The sequence below is a fragment of the Branchiostoma floridae genome, chromosome 9 (genome assembly GCF_000003815.2).
Source record: "Branchiostoma floridae strain S238N-H82 chromosome 9, Bfl_VNyyK, whole genome shotgun sequence".
In the NCBI taxonomy this organism is placed as follows: domain Eukaryota; kingdom Metazoa; phylum Chordata; class Leptocardii; order Amphioxiformes; family Branchiostomatidae; genus Branchiostoma; species Branchiostoma floridae.
Genome location: NC_049987.1, coordinates 1,372,871 through 1,394,883, shown reverse-complemented (window position 1 = coordinate 1,394,883; position 22,013 = coordinate 1,372,871). Strand labels below are relative to the sequence as shown.

General features: G+C 42.3%; 1 protein-coding gene across 1 annotated transcript; it reads right to left on the bottom strand.

Annotated features, from left to right (window-relative positions):
• Nucleotides 1-13,047: 13,047 nt before the first annotated feature.
• Nucleotides 13,048-21,979, bottom strand: LOC118423042. Its single transcript, XM_035830937.1, has 6 exons — nt 21,111-21,979; nt 19,826-20,008; nt 17,772-17,848; nt 15,953-16,050; nt 15,404-15,513; nt 13,048-14,258 (listed from the first exon to the last, which is right to left on the bottom strand). The coding sequence occupies exons 1-6, from the start codon at nt 21,510-21,512 to the stop codon at nt 13,923-13,925; spliced, it is 1,206 nt and encodes a 401-aa protein (XP_035686830.1). The 5' UTR covers nt 21,513-21,979; the 3' UTR covers nt 13,048-13,922.
• Between the last annotated feature and the right edge of the window lie 34 nt (nt 21,980-22,013).

Below are 22,013 nucleotides of genomic sequence, written 5' to 3'. Positions count from 1 at the left end.
TCGGCGACAAGGCTGATTTCGGCATTAACATACCTGGAGGAAAAGACGATGGAGGTGAATTATGCGGAGCTTCCAACATTCCGGGTGACTCTGCATAAGGCCAAGAGTTAAGTAACCCCCCCGATGTTGTGACAGGCTCTAGGCCCTAAAGAAGATAAAGACGTAGCAAAGGAATTTGCAGCGGTAGCCTAACACCCTCACCTTTCACAGTACCGCCAAACCACTTCGTCCGCTCGAAGAGCGCAGACATTAAACCAGTATGATGGCCGATGTTTCCTGTTCGAGGAGGACGGTCACTTCTAGGTGAGGTTTCCCCTGGGGAAAGATGGCCCATTGCCCAAGAAAGGCCAGGACAATATTGAACACAGGAGGCAAAGCGAGTTTTGCCATATGCGAGTTTCTTGCTTTATTTGTATTGGCACTTGACACTTGACACTACGTTTAAACTCTTTAGTGAACGGTGACGATGAATCCAGTACGTACTCTCAGAACGCAGTTATTTGATCACTCTTGAAGGTTTTGATTGCCACATGTTTTAAACACGTCTTTATTTAAAAAATGTGCGTAACAATTTGAATTTTACTGTTGACGAGTAATTCTTAAATCCATTTTTGGACTTTGGTGACTATGTCAAAGTCCTATATTAGCGGTTGTATTTTTGGACTGCTCCACTTTACATATGGGTATCACAGGAACAGTTCATTCTTGCACACGGAGGGGGATTTTTTTCAAATTCATTTTGGACGGTTGATGCTAAAAAATTAAAAATTCCATTTTTAATTGAGGTGTTTTTAGATTCATTTTTGGGTTAAACCGTCAGTAGTAAAATTGATTTTTCAAATGGCTGATTTTGGAACAGTCTATTGACGCATGGAGAGGGAGATATCTGAAATTTGCTCTCAAGCAAATGCCGGCCTTTCTAGTTTACTTATGGGCTTGATGTCATTCAATATCAAAAGTTAACATCCGTAGTTATAGCTGTAACGGGTTAGGCGACCGCAGAAAGCGAAATGAAATATTCACATGGTCATTGGACAAACCGTATCATATATTTTGTTTACAAGCAGACGAGCTTTGGCAATTAGACTAGAAGAGGGGGTCCTATTGTGTATAGCCATATAGTAATTATAGTAGGGGTGCTTCATAAGTTCATACATGGGTTCATGAAAGACAGACTCAACAGGTTCAGCGTGGATGATGGAAAGAAACAAGAATAGGAATACCACAGGGAGCTATCATCTCTCCAACTTTATGCAACAGGTACACATGTGACATGCTGAGCAATGAAGGGTCTAACCATGATGAATATGCAGATGACAATTATAATATTACGGAAGAAAGGAAAGGACTAAGACACTTTTGAATGGCATACCGGAAAACATTGAAAGTGTAATATTCGGAAGGCCTAAATACAACTGAGCAAGACGCAATATCTTGAGACATCTAAGCGCCATGGGTGACTAATGAGAAAACGTGCTCCGAACTGCTTCCGACTATGGGCTAAACTCAAATGTTGGTTGACCCCCAGTTGGCATTTGAGGTAAAGAAGACTCGTCCAAACTCTCCAGGATGCGCGTGTTGAAGCTCAGTTCCTGGAAGACATCCATGGAAACGCGCATGGCTGTCACGTTAGGCAATATGGCACATCTGATGACAAACAGGATACTAGTAGCATGGTAGATCTCGTGGCAGCTGGTGGGCATGCAGCGTATGTGTACACCCGGAGCAGACAACTAATCTACGTACTCAGTTTACACAAGCCATTAACGGCATGGCAAGGTCAAGTGGCCAAGGCTCGCCGGCTGGGAGCGCCCCGGGGAGGACATCACAGACGCACCCATGTTCCATTTGTAAGCAACCTTGGACATTGGGCAGGGAAGTGTCGTCTAAACGCAAAAATGCTACGAAAGGCAAACCAAAACAGCAGAAGCGCGTAAGGCCATCCCCAGACTAACCGATTTTCGGTATGGAAGACCGCCGACGTCACGCCAAGGTCACGTCACGAATGGTTGCAAAAGCACCCAGAAACTACCGCCCAGTCAGCTTGACCTCAATGCTAAGAAAAGTTCCTTCCCCAGACTAACCGATTTTCGGTATGGAAGACCGCCGACGTCACGCCAAGGTCACGTCACGAATGGTTACAAAAGCACCCAGAAACTACCGCCCAGTCAGCTTGACCTCAATGCTAAGAAAATTTCGTTTGATAAGAGACGCTTTTGAAAAGAACACATGAAGGAGAACAATTGCCGGTAGTTTGAATATATATTCGGTACCTAGTGTGTAACGTGCTATGTAAATAATAAATCGGATGGGCCAGTGTCCGGTAATTATTTAAAATGTGTGCGATTTCCTACATAGGTAAGCAGGATCCGGTCGGAAGTAATTGTCCGGTGATTTCAATGTGAATTTGGTATCACATTTGCAACCGGGAAGATATATGGATTCATTTGAACATTGACCAGTAATTATGTTAAATTTATCACGGGATGGATATGGGTGGAAACAATTTTCATGTGATTTGAAAATGAATTCAGTAACACGTGTGTAACAGACGATTTCGATTTATCGAATAGTTGTGCAGTAATTAACGTCGCACCACGTGGGTAATACAAGATATGGATTGGGTGGGTCATTGTGCAGTAATTAATGCTATAATCTAATGCGACTTACAATGCTCAGGAAGCTGAATGACATGGATGTATTATGCCGTTGGGAATGAGTTAGTGAAACAAGTGACTCTTCCTCATCAGTAGGTTGCGCCGATGCAGAGTACCAGCATCTGATCTCACCATCATATACTGCGGGTACATCCGTCCCGTTCTGGAATATGGTGCTCCCTGCTGGAGTGCCGCACTCACAGGCAAACAGTCTGCAGCCCTAGAGCGAGTGCAGAAACATTCCTGCAAAATGATCATTGGACGCTGGTACATCTCAATCTACAACACCTATTAGACCGCCGTCGGAGCCTGTATGTTGACTTTGCTACCAAAGTTGAGAAATCCCCACAGTTCTGTTCTTGGCTGCCCCCCACCCGTGCCCAACAGCATGGCAAAAACTTACGCAACTCTGGACAGTACCAGCAGCCTTCTGGGTCAAAGCGCTACAGGACAAGCGCCATCCCGGCCATTATGGAAACGCTTAACGAAATCCAGCTGAACTTTATTTCTCAGTGGCTATTATTGCCTCCTCGTGGTGACTTTCGAACTCATTTTTTAAAGTATATATAAATTCTAAGCCTATAAATAGGAGAATTCTTTGAACACAGCAAATTCGTAATACTTCGAAAATGTATTTTAACTAGTAACTATTGTTATGATCTTATCATTAACCCTTTGTTTTAACGCCGCTCATAAAGTGTGCTAATTGTTGTACTGTGGAAAGGAACATAATTGTAATGTCCTCGCTATTCAGCCTCCCAGGCTGCCAGGAGGACTTTTATGTGTATTACTTTATAAATAACCCAGTCTACTAAACAGAATTACGTCACCGTTGAATATTGCAACGTACGGAGGGTGTTGATGTTAGACAATTTACAAGCGACGTCATATCATTACATATGTGCGAAGAGTAACGGAAGACGTTTGTATGTTGGGTGGCCCACTGTTTGTGCAACGGCTAGAAGAATGTCCGACAGTTTTGACGTACAGCTCGGTCCTCATGCCCCATGGATTACTTTGCGTTAGCTACCCAGCGTCGAAGAGGAGAGGGGCGTAACTTTCACGTGCATCCAAAGGGGAACAAAGAAAGGACGCGGGAAGCTGACGGACAGCCTGGGCTACGCCTACACAGTCAAGAGGAGGTAATTTACTATGGAACATTTACAATCTCGAACTTTACCACTCCAAATGATGCTGGAAAATTCTATAAGGCCCAATTCGCACCAGTTTCATTTTTTTGTCTTCTTCAGTTTAATTTTTTTGGGCATAAGTTTTTTTGGGCAGTAAACCCACTGAAGCGACGTGCTGGGAGTGTGCAAAGAGAGCAAAGAGGACGAGTTGTCCTGCATCGCTGGTGGAAAGGACTGTGGTCTTGAGACGTGGTGAGAACTACCAAAACCACCCACCGTGGTCAACTGCTTGAAATGTCAAGGTAGAAAAAACTTCTTGCCTATCAAGAAAGGGATGCGTTCGAACAGCATTTGCTGATGCAGCTGATGGACTATATGGAGGATGAGAGGCTGCGCAACAGCGTGTGAACGGTGGAGAAATGGTTTGTGTATTACCAGCCGATTCGCACAAAAAAAAACGACACTGAGGCCTACCACACCAGACTCAACAGGAAAGCCCAACACAGCTTGCTGTTTTACCTTTTAGTCGATCTGCTACACACTAAGTCTAAGTACATGAGCTTGCAAATGAAAGCCGTACCGAGTGCTAGCTAGAGAGCCGGCTGATAATGCTGTGGGAGGACTACCACAGAAAGGAACTCACGACTCCTTCTAACCAGGACAAGGTCCAGGCATCCGAGGCAAGTCTGTCGAATGTGAAGCAGGACAGCTTGGACAAGTAAGGTGTCACTGCCGAGCTGGCTCAGCATTGACAAGTTTCGTGACTGGTTTATAGAGTACAGAAAAAACGAGGACATAATGTACTGCAAATTGTGCATCAATTATCGGAAGAAGAAGTCTGCATTCTCCAGAGTACAACCTTCCAGAAAGATTCCCTGGAAGACAATGCGGAATCTAATACGCACAAAGCAGCAGTACGCGCGGACATAATCTACGGCAGTATTGTTAACGCGGCGAAAAGGTCGTGAGCAGGGCAGAGACCGATGTTGTGGCCGTCATGAAAATGTCTACCTTTGGCTAAAGAAGAATGAGTGACCAGGAAGCACAAGTCGCTACTGGAGCTTCAGGAAGATGTGAGATACGAGGCCATGTCCTACTTGCAGAGGGGAAAGGAGGGGGGGGGGTGCAACGCCACGTACGACTGGATCATGGCTTTCAGGACGCCATAGCAGCCGTCCTCGGAGAAGATCTGGACCCGAAAAATCGCCGACAGTGTGGCTGTTTCGATCATGATTGACGAAAGTAAGTCATTAGTGTTTCCAAAAACTTGATTTTGTTTTTGAGTCTGTGCTGTCACGGGGAGATCAGGACACGATGTATCAAGCTGCATGAGGTAGATGGACCCAGCTAACACTGATAACATCTACTACGCAATACTTAGAGCTTTGGAAGAAGGAGGTATTCCACTCGCCTACGTTTGTGAACTTGGGGGCTAACGTTATGGTGGGGAGAAGAAACGGCGTAACTATTTTCTATTGCGTAGTATTTTGTAAGTTTCTCAGAACAATCAATATTATGTAAGGTAATCATTGGTAAATCTAAGTTGTTAGAAATTTTCTAATATGCAAGGTATTTTTGTGATTGAAGTATTCTGTACATATGTGTTTTATAATGATACTTTTAATAAATGACGTTTGTATTTTTTTGTGTTTTGTAATGTTAGTTTGTCTTTCTAATGGGAATGTCTGAGAAAATAGAATTTTTATTTTATTTTTCGCATATTTTTTATTTTAAAACGTTACTCAGTTTTTGCTGCGTTTGTTCCCCACCGACCTTTGACCTATAAGCTAGTCATAGTGAACCGTTACAAATAAATGCTGGTCTAGCTTTAGTTGGCGGTGAGGGATAATTTGTGTGCGTTGTAGAAAGATGTACGGAAACATTTTAATTTCTCCTTCTCATCTGGTACACGGGCAGTATTTTAATCGGCAAAATGGGCGCGGAACGGACCGAAAGCCGACGAAAGTGCGTGCGCCATGTTGGATAAGTCGGCCGTCAATCAATATACCATTCCTGCGCTGCATATCAACGCATATAAACACTATTATTGTACAGATCTCATCATACATGTCCAATATTGCTACGTTTAAGTTTTTGTTGGTCAAGCAGTCGTCGTAATCGACAACTTGACACTTCATCTGGTGATGTTAACTTCGGGGAAATAGTCCCCGCCGGCGCAGTCTGTACACTAGAACATCTGCAAAATTCGTCAAAATTGGAGAAAAAAAACACTACATAAAACAGATACTAGACCGACTATATTGTACAGTCACATGTAGTAACGCAGATCGTTCCAATATCCGCGTTGAAGGGCAATATACTAACACCGACTTTTCGCTTGCTCTAAAAAATTTGCAGAGACTTAAAAGAGGGACTGGGCACAGCCAGCAACAGCCATTCTGGAAGAACTGGATTGGAGGAGGACAAGTGCCAGGAAGAGGACGATGACGACGAGGATGACGGTGACGTTAACGAAGGAGGTAAAGAACTTTTCTGGACGAACTCAAACACATAAATTTGTTCAGAGAATGCAGCTGCTTGTATTGTTTGGGATTTTTTATATAAGCTTAAGTTCAACACATTGGTTTATTAACCAAGAACATTATGTTTTCGATGGAGTGTGTGTATGTGTAAACAGCATTAGTCGATAAGTTGGATTTAAATTATGCAAGTCATGTATTTGAGATGGACAATCCAATGGACAATCCTTGGAAAAGTTTTGTGCATGTAATTGTTACTATAATTATTTGTTAGTGTACTTGTGCCATACATTTGTACACAGTAGTAAAGACATGGGCAACAAAGTCTGTGGAACTTATTGAAAACTTGTCAGTTTCTTTAATGCCGCCATGTTTCTTCTTTTTTTTTTATATGAGGACCACCTATGTTAGAAGATCACTTTCGCTGGGTCCCTAGAGTGGCCCTTCTTATACAGGTTTGACTGTGCTCTCTGTTCGATGAATAAAGTCAAACACATTCTTGGATGAGAAAACCCTCAAAGTGTGCAAATAGGCAAATATATCCAAGAATGTCTGTACAGTAGAACCAGCAGTGTAGATGGCATACTAAAGCCAATAGTGATATAGAGATTCACATATGTCTGTTTATTTGTACTGAAAGTAGTTGATCTAGACCTTACGAAAGTCGCTGTACTTTTATCGTGTTAATAAAGATTTCATTGACGGAAAAACGTCCAGGTATGACGGGGAAAGGCATGACGGGGAAACGTCCTGACACGACGGTGGACGGATACCGAGGCCAGCCAGCTCAAAAATATCCCTTTAGATGCAGTAAACCGTTTTATGATCTTTTATAATCAAGGTTTAATTTAATAATTTCCTCAATTCTAGATGCTGTCAAGAAAGAAGGACCATCGGTGTAAGAGGGATGACCAGGTGCGTACCTAAAGGGGCAAGTATGCTGAGCACAGACACACGTTAAAAAAAGTGAGGCTGCAACAGGCGAGTTCTAGATAAATGTATCATCAAAGAGTATTAAAATTTAACATACGAAATAGTTAAACGACACCTTTCTCAATGTCACAAGGGAACCTACCCACCCTGACTGTACCAGACGTGTCCCAATGGTCAAAAACGAAGAACAATCGTAGAGTCGGTGGAGGAAGTCGAAGGCACCCTATAAACACTTTCCAACAAGGCCCCCGGTCCTGACGGGATATCCAACAGACTGCTTACGGAGACAGCAACAGTCATCTGCACCTCCCTGTGTGAACTGGTTAACTTTTCCCTGTCAACGGGCCAGTTCCCAGCAGAGTGGAAACAGTGAACTGTTTCACCAGTGTACAGGGAGGGTGACCGCACTGATCGAACAATTCCATTCTATACGCGGGGCCAACTACCATAGGCAGTGATAAAAACGCCCAGTCTATCTAATTGAACTACCAGATGAATACTAAGTATCTTAGAGTTTACATAATAGGTATTTCATATATAGGACTTTATTTTAGATTGTATTTATTTATTACTAGCATTTGTGTATTGTTATGCATGTGTTAATGTGTGGGTTACAGCATCAGAAATCACTGCATGTGACCAAAGTGCATTGTATTATTACAATCTGAATAAAGTCAAAGTCAAATCATGATTCTGAAGTTTTGTTAATTGTTTTTTGTCAACAGTTCAAAGCAATTTTTAGGAAAATAATGCCAAAATGTTACTGAATGCCGGATTCTTTTAAAGCAGATTATTGCATTATCTATTGCATTGCTTGATACTTTTTTTTACCCTATTCCACATGCATATATACCAACACATGGCGAGAGCTGCCAACCGCCGCAAACAAAAGCTCAGACCCGACGAGCCGAAATATCTGAACATTGAGGTTGATAAGGAGTTCGTGCCGCCATTATATAGGGATATCCGGGTTTGCCGCGGGGACAGCGAAAGTCGTCACCTAGTTTTTGCTACAGACACGCAGCTCAAATAACACCTGGCCGATGCCAAGAAATGGTACTTGGACAGTTGTTCACCATCAGCGTGTTCATCAGTTAGGATGACTGCATGAAGAGCGTCCCCCTGGTCTTCGTGCTTATAAGCAGACGAGAGAAAGACAACAAGAAAGTTCCGAAGAATATACTGGACTTCCTGCTGGGACCACCAAATGTAATACGAGCAATGATGGACCTTAAAAGGCCATGTGGCCGGCCATGGCACAAGTTCTGCCCGACGTAAGTCTGACTGAATGCATGTTTCATCGGACCCAGTGCGTGTGGAGAAAATTCCAAGAGGTCGGTTTGCAGAACACATACCTCCAAATAGGCAGCACATATAAGTACCTCAGGAAGACAATCTCGTTGCCTTTCCTGCCTGCAGATGGGATCGCCACCGAATGGGAAGCCCTGAAGGCACAGGCATCAACCCCAGCCCTCATCACCTTAGCCCAGTAAATAGACAACTGGATAGACTCATCAATGCACTCTCCAAAGACAGAGTATCTACAAGAAGAACATCCGAACAAAAAAAAAACATTGAGGGATGGCACAACGCCTTTAACAAAAAAGAGAAGGGGAAAAGCAACATGCCATTCTACTTGCTTGATCCCTACCTGCAGAAGGAAGCGGCCCTGGTGCATTTTAACATCAGGATCTGAAACTGTCCGGTACGCAAAGAACGGGCAGCAGGATTGCACAAGAGAAGATTTTCTAGCTATGGACACAGTATGAGACTGGGGAGAAGACTGCCCTCGAGACTGCCTACTACTGCCCTGGGTCGTAAATAAAAAAAAATATTGTGAATATTTATGTTCTTTTGCTGATTTTGACCTTTTTTTTTCATTGTCAAAATCCACACGATTTATTATGCCTCTCAGGAGTTTTAGATGTACGACTCTCTGGGCGTTGCTCCGGACGTGTTTGCCCATATGTAACCCTTTCTTCGGAGCCCTCCCGGGAGTCAGATAGGATATGGTACATGTAACAAGTTGGAGAGAGATTTGCGGGGGATAGGTGATGGCAGGCTCGTCTGCTACAACGTTTAACTAGGTAGGTTGGTGACGAATCCGACGGATGAATGGAGGGTAGGTGCAACGACTGTTCTCAACCTTCGATGGACATTGAGCTACCCCTAGCACCTGCTGCGGCAAGCACACGCCTCGAGCCTGTCCCCTAGCCCGAAGATGACAACGACATGTACAACCTGCCAAATGATCAATGAAGAGGACCGAAACAGTCTGTCAGACTTCAGTCACGGAACTGTGTCTGATGTTTGTGTCTCTCACAGCAGCAGCCTGACGTCGACGTGACATTCAATGAAGATCCGCACGTCACCTACGACAACCCGGCTACTATCTACACTTTCATCCCCGAGTCCTCGCAAAGGGGCAACAACAAGCTGATCAGCAGTAATGGATACACCTTCAAGAGGAAAACCCAGACCATCGTGTATTGGTGAGGCAGCGTGAGGAACAAAACCATCACATGTCCTGCATCAGTGGTACATAGAGGAGATGTATTTGAGCCGGGCTTGCCGAAACACGAGCCAATTAGGACGGACTATACCGATGTGGAAATAATCCAAAACTAAGCTCTAAGCAAAGTAAATAAATTTTCATTGTACCGATGTTCAATTAATTCTATCTCTCTTAGATAACGTTCAATTTTGACTTTCTATAACATTCTGCTCCGAAACATTTTATACAAAGTGCCGTATGTATTGAGGAGTTCTTGCTTTTTCATATCGCTATTTTGGCTGCTCTATATCGTTATCTATTAACTTTGTTAATTGCATTGTTAATATTGGTTACTTAACATGTAAATGCAAACATGTTTCATTGATTTAAATGTAAGCACACATTTTTCTTGAATGTTTTATCTAAGTGAATATGTTTCCTATCGTCTTTTAGGTCTCCAGCCGGTCTACTTCGAGAAGACAGGTACAAACGAGTTCATGCGGAAGCTGGTGGTTCTGCATTTCTTGCTGTCCGAACACATCAGAGGTGCGTTTGACGATTTGCGAGAGCAGACGGACCAGCCTTTGCTGATGCAGCTGATGGAGTACATGTAGGATGAGTGGCTGTGCAGCACTGTGTGATCAGTGGAGGAATGGTCCAGCCCATCCGCACGAATAACGACACTGAGGACTACCACAAAAGGCTCAACAAGAAGACCCAACACAGTTTGCAGTTTTACTACACACACTAAGTCTCAGTACGTGAGTCTGCAGGCTAAGTTTTTTAGCTTGAATCAGCTAGCAAGCGGACGTCGTACCGTGTACTAGAGAGCAAGATGTTCACGCTGTGGGACGAGTATCACAGAAAGGAACTGACGACCTCTTTCCTCCTGCGCGTAGAGTCACGCCTCTATGGAAGTGCTCACATAAAAAAGACTATCAGATTGTCTTTCAGTGTGCTCTCTATTAACAGGACCTATAGGAGCAAATGCTTTCCATCTTCATTACAAGGGGGACAAGTCATCAAGTCATCAAAAATTGCCAAATTTTAAAATACAGTTTTGTAACGAAGGTGATTTTCTGACCTGGGGAGGAATCACTTGCCGAGCCGTGCTGCTGAACCATTTGTCTGGGATTGTCCTCCAGAAGTTCGCATGAATGGTGCAACGAGACCCCGCAAGAGTTCGAGCTACGGGTGCGCCAAGTGGTCGCCCTGGCCTATCCCCGGACATTCCAGCTGATGAGCGAGGGTTTAGGTGTCCAAATTTTCTAACATAAGATAGGACTGGACATCCCCATTCTCGCAAAGGAAGTGGGTAAATCTCGGACGCTAACGCTACACGACGCCCGCGACCAGCTACAGTTTTTGGAGGACCTGGAGAACATGACATATCCCTCACCTTGCGCCAAACGTCCACCGTTGGCGTGGAAGATGTGCAGCGGCAGATAGACGCTATGCCGCTTGCCCACCAGCGGGAAGTCGCGGCGGTGCGGGGGGCAGATTGACCACCTCCAGGTGCGCACGGAGTTACACGCGTCTTAACAGCCCGAACGCTACACGCTGGGAAGGGCAGTTGCGCAAATTTGCCCAGAGAGGGGCTGACGCCGAGAGAGTCCAGGCCGCAGAGTGTTTCATAACCATGTGGAGACAGGAAGGTACGTGTGACAAACTGATGAGACAGTTCATAATCATTGTTTAGGTCGGACAAAGGATTTTTTTAAATGTCTTATAGAACGATCAGGATGTGCGTGTGTGTGTTCTGTTATTCTCAATGGCTAATCCCTGCATGGGTCACATCGGGCACGTGTTCATAGCACGCGTTAACCATACCCACCAGACGTGCGCGATCCGGTCACGGCATTATTACCGGGGTACGGCCAGCCGGTGAGAGTCATAGCACCCAATGAGCGACTGTGGAACACAATAACTAGAGTGAAAGAACAGTCCGGTATAATTTGAATGGGAATAGAGAAGAAGAATTTAATCAAAGACATACATGGACGAGTACAAGTGCAACTGCAAGAATTAGTCATAGATATTCATTGTAATGAGATAGAAACGACTGTGAACATAATAAAGTGCTAGAATCAGCTGCATTGTATATGGGACGAAGTCCAGGTAGAATAGGGGGCGAATGCGACGGGGACGAATGCGACGGGGGCGAATGCGACGGGGGCGAATGCGACGGGGGCGAATGCGACGGGGGCGTAAACGATGTCTTGAAAAAAAATAATTGAAGCAGCGATTTGTCCCCCACAACGCCGATGAGTTCGCAGCAGAGCTCTTGGGGAAGGCCGGGACCTGTCAGGAATGAAGACCGACATGTCCCTCTCCAAACTGAAGCCTGTCCATGCCGACTTGCTCCTGGGCGCCATAGGCAGCATAGCCGACAATCGAGACGCCATCACCCGAACATTGGAGAGGACAGGGATCTGGGCCGCTGTCGACTAGACATGATTGTATTTTGTGTGTACACTGTACGGTTATGTAAAAAAGACCATGGTCAACAATGATTTCGAAAATAGAAAGATGGCGTGGAATATCATAAGTCTTTCTTGGGGTAAAGTAGTTGGGATGAAGATTTCTCTGCGAATACAAAAAAAATTCACTGATTCAATATGGAGACCCCCCGGATAGGTGTGTGTTTAGTGTGCTCCTGCCAACGTTTAATTTTCCAAGTTTTGCCTGCATAGAATTCGAACTGCGGATATGATTTACACACCCCTTGCACTGCATGAAAAGTCAGATTTACCATATTGGTAAATGCTATGTATAGCCGGGTAAAGTTTAGATTTACCTGGGATTTATCGACATTTACCCGCCGGTAAATGTGCAAATATACCTGGCATTTACCTGCATGGTAAAGCGGGTAATGTTTGCCTGATTTACCCACATTTACCACGTTCGTGTAAATATGGGTTTACCGAGATTTACCGTACGAGGTATTTCTCATATATTTTCCGCGTTTACCCACATTTACCAGGTTTGTGTAAACATGCGTTTACCTGGATTTACCGTACGAGGTATTTCTCATATATTGTCCGCGTTTACCGAAATTTACCAGGCGGAGTATTTTTCGTATAACTGTATTTACCCATATTTACCTCGGATTTACATATACCCTCACCAGAATATTCAATGCCATATTTACCCCTATTTCCCTACATTTAGCTGTATTTACCTTGGGATAACACAACCTTTACTAGAATAACATCACATATACCCTCTTTTCCCCACATTTAGCTGGAAGTTTACCAATGACTCCCCAGAATTACCCAAATTAACCTGATTTTGAATCCTAACATGGTTTGTAACAAAAATCAGCAATATTTATTGGATAAACATATCAACAATTGACAGTTTCATTTCATTTTATTTATAACGAAACCCAAATGGGCTAATCTTCCAAGATTCACAACATTTCTGAACTACATACATTTAAAAACATGCAGAATGCAACAGTACAATCAGAGTATTGACAATACGAGCAGTGTCTTACCGACATTTTTAAAAAAACTTGAGGTCAAAGGTCTAGTTTGGTTATCTAAAGGGTAAACAGATAAATGTTATAGTTTTGCCATATACAAGTGTGACCTTTTCTTACAAACTAATGTTCATAGTATGATTGGACATTGATCAATTGTCTTGTATACAAGCTAAACAGTTACAAGGAACATTGATCATGAATGACATTCAATTAAGTAACATGCAGTTTATCGTCACACACTATCTAATCTTATTATCAGTATATGTCATTGTGAAGACAAACAGGCTTTAGAACTTATGTACATGATTACTTTTGCCATATACTATTTGTCTGTCCCATTTCATGTCACCTGGATAGTTATGTATCCTGCCACTGAACAATCTACAAATAAAAATCTATGACTAAAAGTCTTTTTACAATTCTACTTGACGGAATTACATTGTCATTTATAACTCATGACAAACCAACCCTATTCATCCTTCTAAACCTAACATCATGATTGTAAAAATGTTTATATACCTAACATAGGGGTGGGTACTGGTACCTTGTACAAAAGCCATATTTTCTAAAAAATGAACCTGACAAAGAAACCCACACTAGACTGGATTTTTGACCAATTAGAAAATGAACAGATTATATCAACTTTCATAAACAGCTTTCACAAACAATTAGGTCCAGGTTTAGGTCAGGACCTGATCTTCTGGACCTGAACCATAACTGTACGTGAATATTATGTACCCTCTAAAGTTGCTTACAAATCCAATCATCCTGTTCAGACAGGATTGGTTTTTTTACCTTAGAGGTTGAGGGTGGGCCTGGGACCCTCTTAACAGATTGTCTCCTGGCTAAGTCTGTTTGCATCTTGCTGTACTTAAAGTCAAGCTCCCGCTTGTATCTTGTAAACAAGTCTGACTGCCAGGGAATCGGCCTGGTCTTGAAGGTCTTTTCTTCCTCATCAGAGTCCCCGGAGTCCTCTGAGGACATATACTCTGTCAGGAGTACACGCTGTACTTTCTGCTTGATGCTTGGGTCATATGATGTCTTTGCTCTCAGAGCGCTGAGGCGATGTTGCAGTTTCTGTTTGAAAAAAAGTAAAGTGCCTTAAGTTTCAACCATAATCTATTACAGAACATAGTGGTAAGTGTAAATGCTTTGATCATGACACAAATAGTATTTTGGTGTCTTATCTGGAAGTGATATACATTGTACATTCCATGAAGAGCTTCCTCAGGTTGGAAAGTCATTTCAAAATTAGTATAATTTTCTCAAGTCCTGCAGTAGTATTTGATTTTACTGCTGCATGCGTCCCTGACACAGTTGGGCATCAGTCAGTTAGTAGGGGATTTTGGACAGCATTTTTTGTTCATTTTGCCCTAAAAGGTTGGTTCACACGTGCGTACATTTCTAACTCCGTATGAAGTCTGAATTGACATTTTCCCATTCGCAGTCATACGTACAATACGCATCTCATACACATCTGAATTGTTTTGAGTAAGTTTTGAGTACGCAGACATACGCACGGCGATGATAGTTTTGGACAGGCACAAAACCATCATACGTACGCAGCTACGCAACTCATAAATATGCAATGGATTGGTCCCACGTCAGTTGAGTGCAGGCGAATATGTTATATGTTTGCACTTTAAAGTGTACACAGTAATACACTGATATCGCAGCATGACATCTGGGCAGCATGCGCATAACGTACGCACTGCTTCAACTACATACCTCATACACAGCTGTCCACAGCAAGGAAAACACTGGGTTGCGCAAATTGATATGCACCTCATACGGAATTGGTATTTGATTCATACAAATTATACGTCACGCTAGATGTGCGTATAATTTAATTTGTTCAAAAAAATATTAGGCCTACAGCTTTATATTGATAGAATTTGGGACCTCATTAAAGCACGTGAAAATAAACCGATGTGTGAACCCACCTCAATAAAGCTAGCTGATCAGTTGCTGAAAAGCTGGCAGCTAGAACAGTTTTGGTTGTTATGTTCAACATACATTCAACAAAACTTTTTTCAAAACTTCTAAATTTGAGCTAAAAAAAAATAATCTTGCAAAATATGTTTCAATAGATAACTATTTTATTTGTGGTCACATTGTAAAGAAATGCAAACTGCCATCTTTTCAGCGGACATACATGTACAAAAGCTTTCATGCCTGAAAACAGGTGGTAAGGGGCATACAGCACTCGTTGTAAGACTCACTTTGGCTATCCTTGTGTTTCGAGAGCACTGCTTCTTGTGTTTCTCGCTCTTGCCCTTTGTTTCCCTCCTCTCTTCTTTTCTCTTACTCCCAAAGTATGTGGTAACAGCAGCTGTAATGCATAAAGAGGGAAAACACAACTTCAGTCCTTCTTCATCAATTCCCACCAATTCAGTTCAAAACCTAAATCAGTTTGCTCTATTTTAGTTCATCATTTTGAATCTAACCATCTATCATGTTAAGAAGTATGTATGACCCTATCTTCATTGTCATGCGGGGATCAGCCTACATAGCCACAAAAGACGCTATTAAGGGCCATAACTTCATGCATCTTTGAAGATGGAAGGATGCCTGGACATGTCAAGTTTTTTACATGATTATTTTCAAATTACTAGTACTTCCTTTGTCCTCAAATATTTGAAATGATATTGCAAAAAAAAGAGAGAATGACACCAGAACCAAGAATCTACATATACAACACAATAAAAAAGATTACTATCATCAGTATATTCCATGAAGTTCAACATGTAATTTATAAAATACTACTGCACCTTTGACCATGCCAATCTTGTCTCCATATCCTGGGAGGAGCCCCTGCACAAACTCAAGTACAGCCTGAGTTGTAGCGTTGTTTGCTTCTGAGGTGGCCCTGCAAAAGATTCACAATGTGTCACTTCTCGTTGCTCCAACAGCATGGTCATATTTGTTGGAAATGTACCATGGAGGATAAGTGAAGTAAGAATTTTGTTTTTGGTTATAATTAGGGTTTGTAGGAAGGATTTATTTTTTCTAAAATATCCTCTTTAATAGGGCCTTCACACTGAAACCGAATTAGCAGGAATCAAGCAGAACCATCCGGAATTAAGTATTTGCAAAATTCCAAATGGACTTTCTATCCCCTTCACACAAGAAGGATTAGCCCAAATGCCATCAGAATAAAAATCATTTTCTATTCCTTTGAATTCGTAGTGTGCTACATGTATTTTAGAAATTCTCACTGCATTCCAGATATTCTTTTGGCCACATTCTGGCAGAATTCAAAGTGGCTTGCCATTTTGGTTCTACATTGAATGAGATAAGAATGTTTAGAATAAGACTGGAATGCCATAGAATGCGGCCATACATAGAATACACTTATACTAGAATCCACTTCAAATGCCATTCGATATTTCTCCACTTTGAATGCACCTCTAAAGTTTTCAACATGTCAAAAACTTTTGGGCCAGCCAAAAGAATGGGCACAAATAGCTGAGATGCAGTGAGAATGTCTGGAACACACTACCAATTCTCAGGAATTCCCAGTAATAGCAAATAATTTTCATTCTGACGGCATTCTGGCTCTTTCTTGCTCTCGTGTGAAGGGAACTTAACTGATATCATGGCATTATACCCTAACAATTAGTAACATAAAGACCAATTCAGTGCTGTCATTTTCAATTAAACTGATTTTTGCCATGAAGATATTGTATAATGTTTTCATGACTAAGGCAAATTAGAAACTTTTATGTATTTGCTCCAACACTAGTGCCTGAGCTCAAAATAAAGAGGTTAGGATTGGAGGATTTCACTTGCAGGGTTTAACAAGTTTTCTAAAATTTACTTGTCCTATCGGGCAAGTACGTGCAAAATTGACTTGCCCGAACCAACTTTCTGCTTGCCCAAAAGTTTAATTAACATTTTTCACTACTTTTTTTTTACGTGCAGCAATTCCTTTATCATTGAAATGATTTGGCTCTATTTTTCTGTGTTGACCAATGCTTGATGCAGTAACTGTGATAAGCAACAAGTATATCAAAATCTCATGAAAAAATCTTGCCCGATCGGACAAGTGGGGAAGGACATTGCCCGGGACAATCAGACTAGTGGACTTGTCCAATCCTGACTTGGGTCGCTAATGCAACAGGCCTGGCAAGAACTGCAGATAGGTCAAAATGTCACATTTGAAAGATCCCATTGGTGTTTGTAGGTATTGGCCATACCTGGACCAGAATATTGCACACAAACCCCCTTCCTCCAACTTACTCGGAATTAGCTGGAATCAAGCAGAACCAAAATATTCCTGGATATTAGAAGTGCACTCCCCAAAAAATTGAATTCATTCCAGTGGCTGACCTGAATACGGTGTACTTTGTTAGCACTTCATCAAAACTTTTCCTTCAATGGTACCTTCATTCCTTCAATGAAGAGAAACATCACTTGAAATGAATCTTGAAATGTATCATTGAGAAAATGTCAAAAAAGTGAAGCTTAATTTATAAAAGATATGTAAAATTTCTTAATTAATAATCTGCAGGTGCCCATGCATACCTTCCCAAAAGAAATGTTCCTGTTCAAAAGAAACATTAAAAAAGGTATGCATATTTCACTTACGTCATTCCTTTGGCACCATTCCACTTGGCTTTTCCCTGAGTGTTTACTGCATAGTCATAGCCTTGTCTAACCAGATTCTGCAACAAAAGTACAGTACAAGGATTATATGTCTGTGTTGTCTAGAATCTTGGTAAAAATAAGAATGAAGACCTTTTTTGTACATTTTTTTCACCCAGCTATATGTAACAATATGTAAGAACATGTGATTGTCACACACAAAAAAAGACCAAACATGTGTAAAAGTATCATAGACCTAGTCTAACATAGAAAGTTGGCTTCTTCTCACTCTTTGATAATGGTGAAATGTAGGACTGTATCATATGTATAGTACAGTCAAGCCTGTATTAAAGGCCACCTTTGCATAGCAGCCACCTGGCCACAGTGGCCACTAGGGGTGGGTACCGGTACAGAAAATTCAGGTCCAGGTCCGGTTCAGGTCCAAAGGATCAGGTCCAGGTCCGGACCTGAACCTGATTCATTATGTGAGAACTTGTGAATGGACGATACTCAAAACAATGGTCCATTTCGCAACAAAGACATCTGTTTTGTGGAGTATTCAACTCTCACTGGCTAAACAGCCTCTGTACTATTGACTGTAAAACCTGGTAGAAATGACTATAGATTCTACTTTACTTCGCTCTTGTTATTTTCCCCGACCGGTAAGCCCCGAAACGTGTGAATGCCTGATCAGATAATCTGTTAATTTTTCCAATAGGTCCAACATCCGGTCCACTGAATTTTTTAAGGTCTGTTTTTTCTGGACTGGTCCAATAAGAAAAAACGGTTTTGTACTGATACACCGTACCGATACCCAGCCCTAGTGGCCAATTTTTGTCGGTCCCTTGGATTCGTAATAATTAAGAAATAGGCTTAGAGTCCAACGCGGCCACGGCCACACATTTTCCGGTCCCGTTGATACAGAAACAGTTATGTAATCCTGCTCCGAGTTTCAAATTGTAGTTTGCGAGGACTTGGAGTTCCTGACAGGGTCATTTAGGCAGTAGCAGAAGGTATGCATGCCTTGAGCATTAAAGTGCAAGTCTTTGTCGGTGAATTTACTGATTGAGACAATGTTACCTGGTGAGAAAGATTAGTGGGAACTGAAATCATGTGTAGCTTGCTCGTGGTCAATTGATCAGCATTTTCTCTATAGTGGCCACCTGTCTATAGTGGCCATATTTCTTTAGTCCCTTGAGTGGCCGCTATAGACAGGTTTGACTATACAGCATCTTTTGCAAGGGATTTGTAGGCGCTATTAGTAATACAAGTATTTCTTAGGTCTACATAGCATTGTTTGGGCCACAACAATGTGATTTTGGTTTTAAGCTTCAAAAAGATATTATATTGCTAGCTTGAAATATCAACAAGAAGCTGAATCTGTGGGGAAAGGCTGCACCTTAGTGCACATGGTTTTCAGGATATCAGATACTCAGAAAGTCTTTTATGACATCTTATGTTTTCTGTTTATCTACTATTTTACATCTGAAAACCAAGAAGTCAAATTGGCATGGCCTCAATGCAGTTTTTATTAGGGGTGGGTACTGGTACAGGAAATTCAGGTCCGGCTCAGGTCCAGAGGATCAGGTCCAGGTCCGGACCTGAACCTGGACCTGATTCAGTATGTCACCGGAGAACTTGTGAATGAACGATACTCAAAACAATGGTCCATTTCACAGCAAAGAAATCTGTTTTGTGGAGTATTCGACTCCCATTGGCGTTTTAAAATACTATAAGGCTAACTGTCTCTACTATTGACTGTAAAACATGGTAGAAATGACTACAGACTCTACTCTACTTTGCTCTTGTTATTTTCCTTGACCGGTAAGCCCCAAAACATATGAATACCTGATAATATAACCTCTGTTCATTTTCCAATAGGTCCAACATCCGGTCCACCAAATTTCTTCAGGTCCAATTTTTCTGAACCGGTCCAATAAGAAAAACTGGTTTTGTACGTACCTGTACCCACCCCTAGTTTTCATGAATAATATCCTTGGTTCTTTAAATGAGATCAGCAGACATGCAATCACCAATTGAAAAGGTCAAACATTTACCCGGACATCATTAGACACTTCAAGTTTCTGCTGTGCTGCTCCTCTTTGTTTTGCCTTTGTCTGCTGGACATCTTCCAGCATGTGTTGCAGTTTGGCCATCCCTTTTAAGATTTCCTGTTGATTGGCCAGCACATCATCCAACTTTCTGCTTAGCATCTGACTTCCAGTCCTTGGCACTGTTTTCTAGATGTATACAGAGAATATACATATAATCACAGTCAAATTAGAAGCTTCTTTCGACTTCCTTATCAGCCAGGATAGAAATACTTGCAGCAGGCACTTGCACTCTTTTTACATATCCAGGGTACCAGCCTCTACATGCCCCACGTTAGTTTTGTCAACAGTCCATCCCCTTTAGGATCTAACAAAGAAAAACAACGTCAAAGACTAATTAAATAATAAACTGCTGATTTTGAGAAACAAATTGTATGAATGGAGAGGCTTTACTGCCCAGATTTACTCTACGACCCTCTTTAATTTCATCTGCGTTCAACTTCTACCCCCTTTGTTTACCCCCGGGTGGGGAAGTACAGATTTTACAAGTTACAAAGGGGGCCAGGCAAATCTTGGATTTGGTTTTCATTTCAATGGGGGTCAAAATAAGTCTGGATTGGGGTTTTTCTACGAGGTCAATAAAATCTGGATTTGGATTACTCTTTGGCTCTTTCTGAAGCTTTCAGTTGCAGGACTGTAAGAGTGCAAGGTCAAGACACAAGGATGAAAATTAATAGGGGGTAAGGGCACTTGGAAGTTCGATTATGAAATAAAAGGGGTAGACGCACTCGGAAGAAATAAAAAAGGGTCTAAGCACTCGGATGAAATTAGGTGGGCGAGGCACTTGAAGGAAATTCAAGGGGGGGGGGGGGGGGGGTCAAGGCACTCTGATTTAATCCAAAATGTTTGAAGCGGTTGCAAAATCTAACCTCTTCAACCCCTCCCCCCCCCCATTCATTTTTTGGAATGGCCCAACAACTAGTACTGCAACAGGCAAAGATAGCCTAGATCATCATCAGTAGATGTCAAACAGTTACCAGGCCCTACACAGACCAGCTCCTCAGTTCAGAATTCCTTTTACAGCCAACATGCTCCCATTGGAGTCCCAAGGAAACTTTACCACACCCCCCTCCCCACGTTAGCTGTAACGTTACACGCTCTAACGTTTGCTAGCATAGTTAATATTTTCCACAAAACTGTAACTACGAGATGTAGCTGTACAGCGTAACAGAAAACAACACACATTAACTACGCAAAACATTTTGTTTTAATACATGTGATCAACACTCACCGGAGTTGTGACTCGATGATAAGGTTTTGACCCCTTTCCCGTCTTTCCTCCTCGCCGCCTGGGTGGGGTGGTGCGGGCGGAAAACTGCTCGGGAGAACCGGGACTTTCAAACAAGCTTTCATCATTTCCTCCCTCAAGATCCACAGCAGTGCTATTTGCCTTGTTTCTGTCGAAATCTCCGTCTTCCTCTTCGCGTCCTAAGCGCAGGCCGCCCCCAAATCGAAGAGAAGACGAAGAAGTCATTTTCTTGCCTGTGTATGGCGCCAGGAACAGCCTGTAACTGAAACATTCGCTCTTGGCGCCCAAAGTGGCATGACGTATGCTGCCAACATGCCCGGCCAATCGGCAAGCAGTACCGAGTCTCCGGGGAATCCACGCAGTTGTCCACACAGGTCGGGTCATACCAACTCAATACTACACGCATACGTTGTGCAAGTGTTAAAAACGATAAAAATTCATTTTAGCAACATAAAATGTTCACTTTGCAGGCTACATTTTTATCAAATTATGTTGTATCGTTTAGAGGGGATTCTTCGCTGGAATCTTACGCAAGTATTAAAAAAGAAAAGAAGCAGAGTTATCAAACACAAGCATAATATAGTCTCGCCCTACATCCCTATGTAATGCAATCCAGACGCGTGCGTTCAGCCCCGCACCCATCCAAAAGCAAATAAACTAGATGGCCACAATGAATTATTATAATTCTGGCAAGTCTGTTATTGATACCACAGGCAGTTGAAGTAAATATTGTAAAACCTTACTGGGTTGGACATGCTATCAATTTAAGCACCGCGGACCTAATAGCATGATAAACCACAGTGTTGATGTATCACGTTTGGCTGCCGTGTTCCCGCCAAATCTCAACTTGCCCACTCGCAGTCAGTAAGAGTAGCCGTGTCTTCC